Below are 16,722 nucleotides of genomic sequence, written 5' to 3' on the forward strand. Positions count from 1 at the left end.
ACTGGAATGACGTGTCTGCATCACAACAGTATCTTAGCGGTTCTCCAGAGTCGGGTGGGGGCACACTACCAGCCATTGCACACTGAGCACTCCCTCTGAGCCTATTACACACAGCTTTGACAGTACAACTGCGCGGGTAACTCGCCCTACCTCCCCTGCAGGTCCCCTCGTGGGGGGGTACCCCTCAGGGCCACTGTAACCTATGGCATGACGTTGAGGGGTCCTGTCTAGCAGGAACGCCAAGCATCAACTTCCACGGGCACTTGGGCCTAGGAGGGAGTGTCATGTCTCTTCCAGAGAAGCGAAAGAGGTGGTGTGATGGAACCATTGAAATACAGGCTCTCCCTTGGTTTTTATAAGTATAGTGACGAGGTGGGGCAAATTCCCCTGAGTTATAGGAACAGTGTGAGACACGGGCAAAATTGGAGGTGTTCAGAGCATGGTGAATAGGCAGTAAGAGCAACAGACGCTGCAAACAGGGCTTGGCTTTGAGGACAAGCGACCACACTCTGAAGGGCCCCGCACTTGGTCCAATAGTCTTGAGATGCTTAGTCATTTTTTAACAAGGCGGGCTGCATTTTCATTTCACCGGGGCCCCCCCCCCAAATTACGTGGCTGATCCCACTTCTAACACCTCCACACAGAACCAACAGGAAGGCGCAGAACACAGGAGCAGGCACTGAGAAGCTGGGCTTCCAGGAGGAGGGGAGGGATGTGGGATCAGCTGAGCTTCCAGGAGGAGGGGAGGGATGCGGGATCGATGTCCTGGCGGCAGGCAGGGGGGCGGGGGGGGGGGGCTGGAAGATGATGGAGAGTATTGTAAAAACCAAGAAGAAAAAAGAGAAGCCGGGAGTGAAGGGCAGATGGCCGGGGATGAAGATACCCGTACAGGAAGGCGGAGAGCAGTGGAGGGAGTCTGGCAATCTCAGCGGGATGACGGGGTAATTTATTGACAGAAGAAGTTTTCAGAAATTCTTTTAAAAGAAAACCCGAACCAAGGAATGAAACGGGCAGGTGCTAAAATGCAGATACTCCTCAGGGGAGGGAGAAGAAATGGAAATCTCCCCAGAATAGGTACGAGGTCTATTTTATCCAGGCGGACTCCCCCGCAGCCGGTGGTGTTCCGCATGAGCCTTCTCTGTCCTCGCTGACTCCCTCTGAAGCACCCACTGGGGCTCTTTGAAACCTTCGCGGGCCTTCTAAGCCCCAGTGGGTTCCCAGCAGGTAACCTCGGCTTCTGGTTTACTGAGAAAATAGACGCTCTGCACCATGAGCCCCCAGAATGACTCTCCCCTCGAACCCGGGCCCTCCACCCTCCCCTCCTGTCTCCGGGAGACACCCTGGGCCCCCAGCCTGGCGGGCCCCACCCCTTCCCTCCTCTGGGCCTGGCTGCCCTGTGAGCACCTCTTCCCACCTGCTCACCCCACCCCTCCTCTGGCCCCTGCTCTTCCCCCAGAAAGCACACGGAGCTCCCCGGACCCCCAAAGCCTTTGCCCAGCCGTGCAGCTCCCCCCCTGAATTCCGCTCACCCAGAATCTCTGTGAACAAGAGGGCCACCTTTGCTGCTTCAGCAGCCACCCCCTCAAAGTGTGTTGGGGGGGGCACACACTTCTGTGTCAGAATCACTTGGAGGCACTGGTTTTGAAATGCAGATTCGGTGAGGGGCGGGGGCGGAGGGGGGGTAGGTTCTGGAAGGAATGTCGGGGTTCTTGGATCTGAGCAAGCCCCAAGGGATGCTGTGCACAGGAAAGAAAGACCACCCCCCGCTTCAACACCTCCCAAGACCTCTTCCCAAATTTTCCACAGCAGTTTTCCTTCGGGGGTCCCCAGTACCCCCAAACCCCACTTTCTGAGTCTGTTCCTTTTACAGCTTCTCTGCCTCCCAGCTCCCGTCTTGCACTCACCTCCTTGGATTCCTCTGACTTTCTCCTCACCCCCTTGATTCCCTCCACACCTCTCACTTCCACCCCAGGTCTCCGCAGGTCTCCTGCTCTCCTTACCCCGCTGGGGGTGTCGGGGGGGCTTCATTCCCCCCATCTTTGCCTCTCACTCTCTGCAGGCTCTCCTCACAGCTCTTGTCCCACCTCGCCATCCAGAGCAGGACCCACATTTCCAACTGCTAGGTTGACGGGTTCCACATCCCTTTGGCCCTTCACATTTCAAGGAATATAGACCTCGGGGCCGTCCATTCCTCAGTACGTTTTAAGACCCTTCACAGTGCTTGTGCCCTTTGACCCACAGGCTGTGCATCTAGGAACTTATCCTAAAGGAAAAGCTCAGTGGGATGCCCTCAGATTCATACATACGGGGTTCACCATGGATTCGTTTATAAGAGGGAGGAGAAAACAGCAACAGCCCAAATGTTTTTATTTGCATTTTATTTTATTTTGAGAGAGGGAGACTACAGGACCGCAGAGGGAGAGGGAGAGGATCTCAAGCAGACTCTGCGCTGAGTACAGAGCCTGACTCGGGGCTCCATCTCACGACCCTGAGATCATGACCTGAGCCACAATCAAGAGTCGGATGCTTAACTGAGTGAGCCACCCAGGCACTGCCCCCCTGAATGTTTTTAAGTTGGAGACTGGTTAAGATCATAGTAAATCCATAAGATAGAATATTGTGCCCCCATTTGAAGTATGATTCGAAGAATATTTAATGGGTGGGCCCTGCCCACCATCAGAATCACTGTTCTCTCCCAGTGGGGAGGATGGTGCTGAGCCCACATGGGTGCTTATGATTATTTAATGAATGGATTATCTAATCCTTTTTCTTGCTCCCTTAATACACTTTATGGTTTTCATGGATTTGGTATTTATTTCAGGTCCTTGTCGTGGGCCTTCAGTGTATACCGCCTCCCCGCCCCCTCTGCTTTGTCACCCCTTCTTCCTTGGGGAGACCCCCTCCTCATCAACCCTCCAACCTCAGACCCCGGGCCCTCCACCACTGCCCACCCCAGCGCTCTCACACCTGCCCGCCAGCTATAGTTCGGAGCACGGCACAAACCTCCCCTCAAAAGCTGGACTTGACTTTTTTGTTTGTTTCAAGTTTTTTCTTTAAATTCTAGGCAGTTAACATGTAGTGTGATACTGGTTTCAGGGAAAAGCTGGGCTGTTAAAGCAGAGTCCTGCTCAGTACCCCCAGGCCGTCAGCCCGACGCTCCTGCCTCTCCAGACAGACTGATTTCCTAACGCGTTCCTGCCATAACCCTCTGTGACCAGCACACCTGTAGCTACGTTCCATGGGCTCTCACCTTCTGTTTAAAAAAAAACAGACATGCTCGTTATACTAGGATTAATTTTGTTTGTTTTTGTTTGTTTGTTTGCTTGCTTTTGTTTTTTTCAGGTTTAATTTTGTTGTAATGCACCCTGTCCTTTGTAACTCCTATTTAATAATTTTGTAGCATCTCATGGTTCACATTTTAAAATGTTAAACGATGTGTCTCTAAATTACTACCATCTCTCAGCCATCCAATTCCCCTTCCTGGAAGGAACCCCCATTCCTTACTTATGTATCTGTTTGCAAGGATGCATATGTAAGTAAATGTGTAATACGTTTACCCAGACATATATAAATACTCGTGTATGTTTATATAAGTATAGATATTCTTTTTTCTCTTCCTTCCTCCCTTCCTCTCTTTCTTTCTTTCTTTCTTTCTTTCTTTCTTTCTTTCTTTCTTTCTTTCTTTCCTTTTTACAAGTGATAGCTGGTATTCATTAAAAAAAAAAAAGTCGTTTCACTGTTCTGCACCTTTCTTTTTCTCTCCATAATGATAGATCTTAAAGATTGCTTCACATCAGTACATAAAGTACCTAATGTGCCATTTTTAATACTTAGGAGGCCTTTGGTTTCACACTTTCAATAAATGTTTTATTTGGGGGCATGTAAAAAAACTAATTATACAACAAACGGAGCGGGGGCTAGGAATAGAATCTGGATCCCGTCTGCTTGCTGTGATTCCCCTTGACTTAGCCTTTTGTAACTAAGATAATGCAGTAGTTTTATTGTGGAGCATTCCGTGAGAGAATGGAGGTATCCTGTTCTGTAGGCCTGTGCTCCCCCTACTGGCTTTCCCCTGCCTGACAGTCACCCCTCCCTCCCCCAACACACACCCTTGGGAAGCCCAAATGGGAGCCATCTTGAAGAACTGGTGAATCCACATTCGACTTTATATTTTGTGAGGATTTTCAATTAATAGGCATTTTCCTGGAGGTACTCATCACCAGAGAGTTGGCAGTTGTCTTACTTCTGCTAAAGAAGGGATGAGGTTACTGTGACTTATCAACAGGTAGCTTGGAAGTTCATGATCTTGGTAGCAGCATGAGCTGCCATGGATCAGAGCAGAGATGCAAAAGAAGGCCACCTGGGGTGGAGGTGGTGGCAGGGAAGAGCCACAGTCCCTTCTTCTTTAGGATGGGCCCTCCCCCAAGGACCCTCACTCAGGGGTTTCTGCTCCCCGTGTTGTCTGGGGAGCAGGAAGTAGACACACGGTGGTGGCCAGCTCCTGGGTTAGGTTGGCCTTTGCAGATCCCCAATGACATTGTTACTATCAGAAACTACTACTAAACACCTATCTGGAGGCCTGATGTCTTGAGGATTTTCCTAGACTCCTGGGTAGACATGGGCTGAAATCCCTCCTAAAACAAACCATAGCTAAATAAAAACCTTATCTTAAAATCTCCCCCAACCTACAAAAAAAAAAAAAAAAAAAATCCTCTCTCAAACCTGTTTATGCCTCAAGCTACTGCCCTAGCTGTCTCCTCCGATTCCCTGCTGAACTCCTTGAAGAGTCATCTGTATTCACTGCTTACAGTTGCTCCGAGTCTCCTTCTCTCAACCCTGTCGCTTGGATTCTGGATTTCACCCCCTCCACTGTCCTAAAACATCTCTCTCAAGGGTCAGGCACATCTTCTAGGTGGACTTCTTTCATCCCATGTGACCACTTTCCAGAATGAGACGATATTGACCCCACCCCACCTGGATCTCTCTCCCCTTGGCTTCCAGGCACATGTTGCCCGGCTCTCCTCTTCCCTGGCCAGCTGTGCCTCTCTAGTCTTTTCTTGCCTTTCACAGGAGATACTCCAGGGCCCAGTTCTGCTGACTTCTCACACTGTGCCGGTGAGCAGACCTACCCCCAGCCTCTATGCTCACCTCTGCACTCCCAGACTTTCCTTCGGCCACGAGGCCAGCTGTCAGATGCCTCATCTCCCTCCGTGTTATTACTCCATTCGGTTGACTTCCCACGTCCCCACTGGCTTGTTTTGAGCTGACTTGGACATTACTGTGCGGACTGGCCTTTCTGCTTCTTACTCATACTCATTCCGGTCCATTCTGTACTCTGCATCGAGAATACTTCCCCTAAGCTTCATTATGCTGCTTCTGTGCAGGTTTTACTTCCAATATCTCACTGTTGCCAGTGTCTAAAAATCTCACCATTCTCAATTTGGCAACAAGATCATTCATGATCTGGGTCCTTAAAAACCACTCTGGATTCATCTTTCATTTACTTCGCTCCCACTCTGTGCTTCTGCTGAAGTATTTGTGCACTTCCAGGCCGACGTTTTGATTCTGGCCTCCCCCTCCACTCCCCAGCCGTGTCACCCTGGGCGAGTTAGTTGACTTCTCTGAATCCCCGTTCTCTCATCTATAACCTAAGCACATTAAGGGCTCCCTCATCAGTTGTTGCAAGGGGCAAGGGAGATAATACCTGTGCAGTGCTTAGAGTAATACCTGCGAGAGAGCAAGTGATGGAGAAATAGTATTCCTACCTTGGACAGGCTCTGTACATGCGTGTGTCTCTTTGTGTGTACGTCTGTCTCCCACTGGACTTTTAGTCCCTCCAGCACAGGGACACAGGCTGCTTCTGTTCGCTGTCCCCTACAGCCTCAATATTTGGGTGTTGCATTGGTCAGACTGAGCCCACTGGACTCTATTCCTCATCTACTGCCTTCCTCAGTGCATATTGCCATCTCCCTCGGCTGCACCACACCTCGTTCAGTGCACCACCTGCCATGTTTGTTCCATGTCTGAAGCCAATCAAGAAGAGCCTTTTTGTCATTTGAGGAATCTTGGGTCATATCACAGGGCAGCGGGGCTGCATCTGTATTTCCAACTGTGAACAGTTTTTAAAGAGTACTCGCTCCAGACACAAGAATGCTTGTGTAAATTAAAATGCCATTATGAGATGTTGGTTAAGACCATGCACTTTGGTGGGAAATTGAGTTGTAGGTTCAAATCCAGACTCATCACCAGCTGAGTTCTGCTTGTGACTCTGGTCAAGTTAACTGATTTCTGTGCCTCTGTGTCCCAATGAGAGGAGTGGAGTAGATTGTGGAGTAGAGAGGAGTGGAGGAGAGGACTGAGGGTTGGCAAAAGACACAGCTTAGAGGTCAACTGTGTGCCTTTGGGCAGTTTACTTAACCTCTCTGTTCTTTAGGGTCCGCATTTGTAAAAAAAAAAAAAAAAAGAGGATAATAATACAACATGCACTGCAGGGTTTTTGTCAGGTCAGATGAGCTCACGTAAGCTCAGCAGGTGTTCAGCGTGGGCTCAGACTCATAGCCAGGACCCAGGAAAGATTAGTTTCGCTGTTCATGCTAACAGTAGTGTGGTTGCTATTGTTTTAGATAATGTTATTGCTACTATTATTGCTAGCACAACTCCCATTGGGTCCATTTTATTACCTCCAGCTCTGTATCAGATGCCTGTGTAAGGCCAAAGAGAGCAGTCACCACTGACAGACAGGCAGGTCCCTCAAAGTACGGGACACCAGCAAGTTCACCTCAGTCCATTCCTGAGAGACAGGGCTCTGTTGTCTGGGAATATCGGGAAAAAAAAAACAAAAAACAAAAAAAACCCCAAATGTCTCTTCACCACGCCTCCAGACGTTGCTCTGATGGCATCCTTCAGCATACACAGAGGAGTTAAGCCTTATCTTTTGTTTCCAAGAGGCAGCCACATACAGATGATCTGATCTCGTTAAGAAACAGGCATCAACTTGAACTCTGCTGTGATTGCATCTCAAACCTATCAGCTGGTGAAAAGGGAGCTCGGATCAGAAGGTCTGAGCAAAATATTGAAAGCGAGATTACGAGGAATGGTGTTTATTGAAGGGTCAGAGACATGAAAGCAGAATAGACCCAACAAATAGGGTGAAAATTGAAAGTAATTGATAAAGTCTATGCAGAATTTAAGACTTAAGGAAAAGCCTAAGTGAAGAAAACCACATATAGTAATGTCAGAGTTTTCTGGGAACTCAAAGGGAATATTAATTAAGATGCTGCAAGTCAATTCAGGTAAAATAAGGATGAATCCAAAGCCATATATATATGTGCAGATATATACATATTCATGTCTCTGTGTGTATGTGGGTGTGTGCAGCTATCTCTGGAATATAAAGAGAGGTAGGAGAACAATTCTGGCTTCTGATTTCTCTCGCTGAAAGGAATTGAAACGTTGCTATTAAGGTGATTTCCACGTCATTTTAGCACGGCAGCACCAAGAAAATCCCCCAAATACTATAAAGACTGGTTTTTCAATTTCCAGGCCAAAGGAAAATGATTGAAGTTTTAGATGACTATGAAATCATTTCCCAGCCATGTTTAATTTTGTGTAGCGTGGAAGAGGGGAAATACCTGCCCACGTTTATGTCTTTCCATGCATACAAAGTTTGGCTTCCAAGTAGTAAACAGTATAATCTTTTCGGACACACGTTCTAGAAATAATATGCCACAACGTGTCAGAATGGTCGCCTTGGAAATCGGTGTAATTCTTCTAGCGATCCTGCAATTGCTGGAAGTTCTTTGGAAATGCCTGTTTCTTCATTCTTTCCATAGATAATTGCAAGCCTTGAGAAAAGGAAAGCCGTTTTCTTTAATCAAGTATATTTATTGAGCACCTACTGTCAACCAGGCATCCTGCTAGGTATCAAGGATGTGGAGATCAGTAAGACACAGGTTAGGTCTAAGTAGGCAGATCTTATTATTTTATTGACTCAACACCATGTTACCAAGCATGTTCGCCCATCTTATTTGTTAGACTTGGTTCTTTCCAGAACTCAGATCTACCCTCAAAGAATCAGGTGTGATACTACTAAGGGTATTCAAAATGAATTATAATTTTTTAAAAAGATTTTATTCATTTATTCGTGAGAGACACAAAGAGAGAGGCAGAGACACAGGCAGAGGGAGGAGCAGGCTCCTTGCAGGGAGCTGGATGCGGAACTCGATTCCAAGACCCCAGGATCACAACATGAGCCAAAGGCAGATGCTGAACCACTGAGCCACCCAGGTGCCCCATCAATTATAGTTGTTAGCAATGAGCAACTCGAAATTGCATAAGACATTTGGGCAATGATGGAATAATTGTTTAGCTTCCCCACCGTTGTGGGAAAGGACTCACTTGAATGGCAACTTTAATATTTTTTAATCATTCACTTTATATTTTCATGTGTACTCTCAATAGTGTGTGTGTAATATATTATATATCGTACATATATATTCTTTGCACATGCACACACACTGTGCTTTCTACATACACCTTAAATCTCAAAACCTTTTCTCTGAGATGCTCATTTGTCTGTTGCCATTTTCTCCCATTTTCCAGAATCCTAGGGAATCGGGTGGCTGAACTGGAGAAAAAATTAAGAACTCTGGAAGTTTCTGGTTTGTGGAGTCTTCCAGGTAAGCCGACTTTGTGAAAGTTATTTTCCTTTTTTTTTTTTTTTTTTTTTTACGTAAGCCCTCACATAATTATCCTTTTATTTGAAGATCATTACTGAGAAATTTATAAGCACTTTAAACTTGGAAGCCATCAATTTTGAGGAAATCAGAAAAACTCAGTAAATACGCAAGTTTTCATCTGTGAAACAATGACGTCTTGCTGGCCTAAATTCAGAAATTGTCATTGTCTATGTGTACGTTTTATTCTTCACCTTTGCAAGTATAGTAAATTGTTTCATTTTTTTTACCCATAGGTATCTTAAAAAGACTTGTTCGTTTGAATTATCATCCCTAAAATTGAATATAAGAATGTGCAGAGATTTGTTCAATTTACTTATCAGTCCTAAAAATGAATATAAGAACTGACAAAAATGTGCTCTATTTAATTATCATTCCCCAAAAATGAATGAATCACACCTAAAAATAAATATGCTGACAAAAGTTTGTTCTATTATCATTCCTAAAAATGACTGTAAAAATGAGTTTAAGAACCTTCCTCCCCCCTCTCTGCCCCTACCCCATTTTATGCAGCTCTAAAAATCAAAATTCCCTTTGGAGATTTTTTTTTTCCTGCAGTTGTACATGTTGTGAGGAAACTCTGCTGTTTCGCTTTAATTAGCTATATTTATCCTAATAAATACCCCCTTTATGAGACCCCCCCCCAGCCTCTATTCCCCTTCTCTTTACACTCTCCAGAAACTTGTATTTATCATTCTCCACCCCCTCCCTTTCCCTGGAAGCAGGATTGTACATATATTTTTAGTTACTTAACCTTTCTGCACAAACCAGCCTCCTCTACCCTTGAATCATATCAGTTGCTGCCCTGTTGTAATGTTCGAGAAATGAAAATTGCCATAGGGACATGGACAACAACAGGTTTTCTTAATGTAAATCTGAATAGCTGCCTTAGGTTGCCTGCAAGTGCATTTCATAAATTGGAAGTTTTAACAGAGATTCCTTGAACTTGATGTCAAAAGACCTAACAGAACTAATTAGTGGCAAGTGCCATTCTGGGGATTTGAATGATCCATTTTGCACGAGAACCTTTTGATGCCGTTAAAACCTTATCTTCTTTGAAGGCCTTTCTTTTTATTGCATTGAATTTCAACACAGTCAGGCAAATTTATCGTTTATTTGTGCAGTCAGATTGCTATTTCTGTGCATGTACTGGAGTTTTGATTTTTTTTCCCCCTTCTCCAAATGACTTAGTGAAATTTCACGATGTTTTATTTCTACAATTTATGTAAAAAGATGGAAGTTGAATAAGTAAAGGAACGCTGAGAATTTCCTCTCTCTGGTGTTGTTTGGTCTGGGTTGGAATGGCTATTATGCATTAACAATTCTTTCTTTCCTCCTTTTTTGCTGCCTGAAGGCCTGAGCTACAATGTTTCAGTAGGATTCGGGAGTATGTTCTGTTTAAAATATTTGTGTTTGTGGCTAATATCAGCAGTGCATTAATGTCATCCCTGCATGTAAATAAATAGAAATGCATTCTCTATGTATCATTGCACTTTTCTGATTAGAACAGTCAATTGAAATAGAGAATTCAATTAGTACCCGGCAAATATTAAATGGTAAAATGAGCTTTGAGGGACCTGGCTAAATCGATTTTATGCCACGGCCGAGTTTGTTTTAGTACCTGGCCTCCACACAGACACGAAGTGGGGGGACAGGAAAAACAGTGGGGCCTCCCCAGATGTCACGACAAGGCATCGCCTTGTGACATTTTTAAACCACAGAGGGAAATAGTAAGGGAAGGGCCTCTTGCCATATAAATCCAATCAGCCCCTTCCATCCGCTCATTGGTTCCTGGTCCCCATTTAACCTACCGAGTAGTGGAGCAAGGGGAAGCAAGGGGCAGCGTGTGCTTTCCTCCTCCCTCCCCTTCTCCACCTCCACCTCCTTCTCATCCTTTCCTCCACCTTTCTCTTTTTCTTCCATTTTTCTTCCTCTTCCTCCTCTTCCTCTTCCTCTCCCCACATAGAAGCCATATCAGTTGCAACCCCCGGAGGGGAATGAGTCCCAGTAATTTTAGAGAATTGCTAGCTTTCTCTTACTTATGAGCATCTTGAAAGGATCAGTGTTGTCTTTAACAAATCAGTCCATCAGTGTGTTGAAACCTTTTTTTTTTAAAAAAAAAAAAGATTTTATTTATTTGAGAGAGAGAGAGAGAGAAAGCACAAGCAGGGGGAGCAGGAGAGGGAGAATCAGGCTCCCCGGGGCAGGAAGCGTGATGCGGGACTTGATCCCAGGACCCTGTCTGTGATCATGACCAGAGCTAAAGGCAGATGCTTAACCGACTGAGGCACCCAGGCACCCCTATTGATACCTTTTTGAGCATCAACTTTGTGAATTCGGTTCTGCACCAGGGATTCTAGTCACGCCCCTTGCCTCCTCTAAGAATCCAGAGTCCCGCTAGGGAAGTGAGATGCGTACACATGTAGCAGTGACAAGAAAGCAGAAAGTGATGCATAATTAAGTGCCGAGTGATGAAGGCATTGGTGTGTGAGTGAAGAATGTGAAGTCATCGAATGTCAGACCTGGAAGGATGTGGAGAGCCAAGAGTTCCAGGACGGCCAGCACTTGGTGTATATTATGGAACACCCATTGCCGCGCCAGTGGCAGGCATCGCTAATCAATCACACGGCCCTTGCATGCTGCTTACACATGTGGCCCTCAGAACAGACGTCCCCACTGGTTTTCCAGGAAGCCACCTCCTGGCTAGAGTTGACACGTGAGAGCAAACATTTCCCCTTCCCTGATCTAGTCTAACCCTCTCATTTCAGATGAAAAAGAACCAAGGCTTGGGAAATGAGAGGGTACCGAAGGCTGCAGGGGCTGGTATTGGACTCAGGTGTTTCCACCTGTGCTGGGAACCGCAGTTCAGAGAAGAGAGGAATGGGAGGGGGGGCGGTGAGGTCAGTTGGGGACTGGTTTCCAAAGCAAGATGGACTGGAGAAGACGGATTCAGAAGCCAGAAGAGTCTCCCCTGAGACTCCGAGGGGCAGCGGTGAAGTCGGCCTTCCTCCGAGACAGAACTGCTGCTGGACTTCAAGTGTACAAGGACTATTCTTTGGATCTCTTCTCCCTCCCTTTTCAGTCTCAGCCAACAAATACGTGGTTCTCCACGTTGTTCGATAGGGTTGGGGAGAATTTGTGATCTTGCTGGGAAACAGGCAAGTTTGACAAGTGTCCCAGCCCGCGTGGAGAAGTCATCTGGACAGCAGAGCATAATCCAGACTGCTTAATCGGTTCCCAGGAGGTGGGAAGGCATGGGCTCCTGTGAGAAATCAGGGTGCTGGGTGGGGGGGCAACCGACCTGGTCCCCTAGGAGGGAATGACACCCCTCCCCCCCAGCCTCAGTTTCCCCAGCCCTTTGCTAGCCTCTGTAGGGAGGGTGGTGCTTGGGGGCTCTGACGGGAGGTTTCCTGGATGTGCTCCTGCTCCAAAAAGAAACCCTCAAAGCCAGGAAAAAAAAAAAAAAAAAAAAAAAACCTGGCAAGAGCAGAGCCTGGCTCTTCGAGTTTTTCATTTTAATTCTCTCTTCTCCACTCTAAGCATCAGCCTGAGGAGGAAAATGTGCAATTTTGAAAGTGCTTGGTACATTTGGGAGGAGGGGAGGAGGGGAGGAGGGATGCTGTGTTACAGGGAGCCAGGAGGGCTTCCAGGCACTCAGGCGCCAGCAAGTGGAGGGGCTGCGGCTTGACTCCGTGTGGGCCACCTCGCCCCACCCCTCCTCGTCCAGGCCCAGGCACCACAATGAAACAGTGAGACGGCACATTATCGGGTTGGAGCTCATGTCCCTCAGCATAGATGGAAGCCAGACTGAGCAACAGCGGGGCAGGCTTCTGGGGAGGCCTGCAGATCCTTTCAGCACTTGCAAGAAGGATCAAATCTTACCATTTTACCTTCGGGTTAGGACATGATCTCTCCAGGCAGGAATTCCGGGAAGTGCTTATCCTCTCCCTGCCCGCCCCCCACTGTGATGGGCCACGGAGTGGCTTCGCTCCCCTTCTGCTTGTCGCTCCCTCTTGGAGAGGCTGGTGCTGGTCCTGCGTTTCGGCGGAGCCCTTGTGCCACGGATGATGCTCTGCGACTGGAGAGGCCCACGGAGGCCTGGCACCCTGGAGAACCCCTCATGACAGGAAGGGCTGAGGGCCTCCCGTAGGGCCACCTTCGCACTCGGCTGAGGCCGGCTCCCGGCTCTGCCCGTAATTCTGATTCCTGGGCCACCAGGGCAGAGCGGACTCGGAGGGCTGGCCGGGACACAGAGGGGCAGCATGTGTCTCTTCCTGCAGGAACAGCCTATCTGCTAGGAAAAGGTGCCTCAAGAAATGGAATCTTCCCTGACTTGGGGACAGCAGCAGTTGCCTTGATGGAGGGAAAGGAAAGAAGTCCACCCTGAGACATCTGCTGCGGGGTCCCAGGAACCCTGAAAGTGTTCCCAGCTGGTCCTTGCAGTACGAAGGGAGACCTGGAGACCTGATGGCGTGTATTTCTTCCTGAGAGCCTCTTAGCAATATCCCAGCCTGTAGATCTAGTTCTCTTTGGGACACTTCTCCAGACTGCGTCCTTAAAGATTTCGGGGTTTTTTTCTATGTAAGATAGTAGCTGTGCCAGTGGAGAGCTTCAGGATTGGCTCCCACCAGACTTCTCTTCTGGGATGACCCTCGGCAGAAACCAGAGGGCTCTTTCTGCTTAAAAAAAGCACCTTTGCCCACCATCAGGAGTCCCAAGAATCCATCACCTATTTATTCAGATGTTCACCGGCTATTTATTAAGCACCTACTGTATGCCAAACTCTCTCCTACAGTCTTGGAAATGAAGTTCCCTAATGGGAAGACAGTATTGTAAGCAGACTGAGGGCTCAGAGGTATGGTCCGAGGTCTACCTGGTTCTCTGAAGGAGGATTCTTTAGAACCCTGTAGAGTTCTGTAGAGATGCAGAAATACCATTCTCTCTACAGAAATACCATTCTGTGTCTGCTGAATCTGAAACAGGGTAACATCACAAAGCTTTGGGGTCGCCGATCTGAGCCCCAGAGAGGTTTAGTGGCTTGGCTTTAGAAAAGGTCATGCTCAGAGTTGGACAGCTAAGGCTGAAGCACAGACTGGGACCACAGAACAGGGGGGTTTCGTTTTCGGCACTGCCGTTGCCACCAAGAGAATAACCAGGCCTGTGGACAGAAGTCTGGGATCAGATCCGCTTGTTGTGCTCTCCTGACCCCTGGGCAACATCCCTTCATGTCCACGTGTTTTGTGTCTGTGTGTCTGTATTCACGATGCCCGTGTTTCAAAGCCATGCTTCCCTGCTCCTGGCTTCCAGAACTTGCCATGGCCCCAAGAGTAGAGGCATAACAGTCTTTCCCTCAACCCCTCTGTCCACTTGCAAGCTTCATACAGATAAAAGGGTTTGGCTGGAACGGGACTCTATGTTCTAACAATGTGGGGAAACCTGATACCACCTGCCTTATGACAGAGTCAGTACTCGGTCTAAATGACCACAGTGGATTAAACTGAAGGTAGTGTATATGGCAGTGCTGTCTACACTGTAACAGAATAATTTCAAAATATGTGTATTGAGCACTAATGAAGTGCTTAAATGCTTTCCCTGGATCAGTTCACTTCATCACCACCGCCCAACGAGGTGGGCGCTGCCCATTTTACAGATGAGGACTCTGAGGCCAGGTGGCTTGCAGGAGGTCAGCCCACTAGCAGGCGATGGAGTCCAGAACACAAACCCCATAGAGTGGCCCCAAAACCCATATTCTGAAACACTCTGCTGTGGTTAGGCCTGTTGTCATCTCACCCAGATCAAAGCCACTCAGTTTTGAGCCAGCCTAACAGGCTGCCCCGTAATGATGGCATTCGTGGGAGGCCACGTCCTGAGCAGACTCTCAGGACCCCCAGACTGGCCCTGGACCTCACTGCCTGGTCCTCACACTACAGAAGGAATCTGCTGGCCACCTCCCTTCCACAGCATTACCTATGATTAAAGAAAGTGACTTGTTCACGCAAACAGCCAGTCGATTGTGTGGGGCGAATATCACCACAAGTCAGCTGGTGACATAATATGTCCATTTCCCCCTTTTCCACAACAGGGAGCAAGGACACCATACTGTTCAGTGACCCCAGTCTTCCCACCATACAGAGGTCAAGATCCCCCCTGCTGAAGTTCATCGAGCAGCCCACTGAGAACAAAGCAAATTCCCAGGACGGTAAGTACACCTTGATTTCTCTGCCTCTGCCCGACCTGGGCCTGGCACGGAAGTGGGCTCGGTGGACGTCAGTTCTTCCCCTTCCTGCAGCTTTTCTGGCGCCGCGAGGTCATCCCTTGCATTTCCTCTTGTTGCCTACATGGTTTGTCTTGTTTGGGGGCTTCCAGCAGAAGAATGCAGGCCTCTGTCCTCAGCACAGTGGCACAGAGGTTGAGAGAAAGGGCTCCGGACTTGAACAGCTCAGGCTCATACTCCACCCCCCACATCGTGTTGGCACTGAGAATTTGGACTAGTGACTTCTGTCTGTCGCCTCGCCTCTGCGCTGGTGAGATGATGGAGCCACCCTTGGGGAGATCTTGGCACATTGCCGGGCACAGGGTGTGTGGTGTAGGAATCAGTCGAAACAAGATAAAAGCTTCTCCTCTACCAGACACACCTTCTGGAGGCAGAGTGTCTTGAAGGGGATCACAGGCCCATTGAGGGTGCCGGAGAAGCCCACAAGGGCAAGTCGCAGCTGTCTTCCCATGTGGCAATCTTGTTTCCCCAGCTAAACTATCTTTCCCATCTTTCTAAGTTTTCTTTTGTCATCTTTTGCTACCCTCAGTGTGATTGCCAGCTTCCGGTGTGGCCCCAAATGATCCCCTCTTCCTGGTGTTCATGCCCTTGTATATTTCTCTCCACGTTGTATCAGGATTCATCCATGTGACTAATAGGATACAGCATAAGTAATGGTATGTGACTTCGTAGGCCAGGTCATAAAACATATATAGGGTTTTTCTTGCTCTCTCTGTCTTGGGTCATTCCCTCCAAAGGAAGCTGGCTGTCATGTCTTGAGGATACCCAAGCAGTCGCACATGCCGTTCATGTGATCTGGAACTGAGGCCTTCTAGCCACCAGCCATATGGTGGAAGCAGATTCCCCAGCCCCAGTCAAGCATTCAGATGACAACAGCCCTCGTCAACATTTTAATGATAATTTCGTGAGTGACCACTAGTGAGAACCACCCGGATAAACTGCTCCCAGGCTCCTGAGTCTCCACCTGCTAAGTTTGGAAGTCATTTGTGGCACAGCAGTAGGTACCTAATATATCCAGCATGCAGGTGCCAAGGTTCTTTCCTTGATTTCTATATTTTTTCTCCATTTTCTCTTGCTCTGAGTCACGCCTGCAACCATCACCTCTATGAAAATATTCTCAAAATATTTCCCCCCCACTAGGTACCATCTGCAGACTTTCAGCCTCTTATTTCCTAAAGTGCAAACTTTACCACCTAAATATTCTTTGGACTTCTCAAGTATGACGTCACCAACTCTCCACATTTCCTCCCTTTTTCGTCACTCCCCCAGCTACCCAGCTACATCTGGAGTCACCATTGACCACTGTCAACTTTCCTTCCCCATCCACATCTGGTCTGGGGCCACTCTTTCTTCAGAGTTTCTCACACCTCCATTCCTACCACCTCTGGCTTTGGCTTAACCCTCTTGCTTTCCTCAACAGGAATTCAGTCCCAATTTCCCTGTCTTCTAGACTCTCCCTACTTCATTCCCGTCTTCCCTCTGCTTCTGTAGGATAAAGCTTCTGGAGAACTGCTCTCCAACATGTCTGTACCCTGCTTAGAAATCTCTAGTGGCCCCCAATTGTCTTCCTCTTAACATTGTAACCCTGCCACCTGGGCTGCCCTGTCTTTCTAACCTGATGATTTTCTGACCTAAAAACTGTGCTTTTATCAAACTGTACTAAGTAGTCGAATCCGTTGCTACCACTGTGTAACAAACCACCCCAACATGTAG

At 47.7% G+C, this 16,722-nt stretch overlaps 1 protein-coding gene across 2 annotated transcripts in view; it reads left to right on the top strand.

Annotated features, from left to right (window-relative positions):
• Positions 1-16,722, top strand: part of CCDC149 (coiled-coil domain containing 149) — a 102,659-nt gene that overhangs the window by 73,993 nt on the left and 11,944 nt on the right. The window contains exons 10-12 of one of the 2 annotated variants that reach the window (XM_038533561.1): positions 8,602-8,678; positions 10,090-10,122; positions 14,818-14,934. In XM_038533561.1, coding sequence (XP_038389489.1) covers positions 8,602-8,678; positions 10,090-10,122; positions 14,818-14,934 — 227 coding nt within the window. The remainder of the gene's footprint in view (positions 1-8,601; positions 8,679-10,089; positions 10,123-14,817; positions 14,935-16,722) is intronic. The other variant, XM_038533562.1, reaches the window with a different exon arrangement.

Source organism: Canis lupus, chromosome 3 (genome assembly GCF_011100685.1).
Source record: "Canis lupus familiaris isolate Mischka breed German Shepherd chromosome 3, alternate assembly UU_Cfam_GSD_1.0, whole genome shotgun sequence".
Classification (NCBI taxonomy): Eukaryota; Metazoa; Chordata; class Mammalia; order Carnivora; family Canidae; genus Canis; species Canis lupus.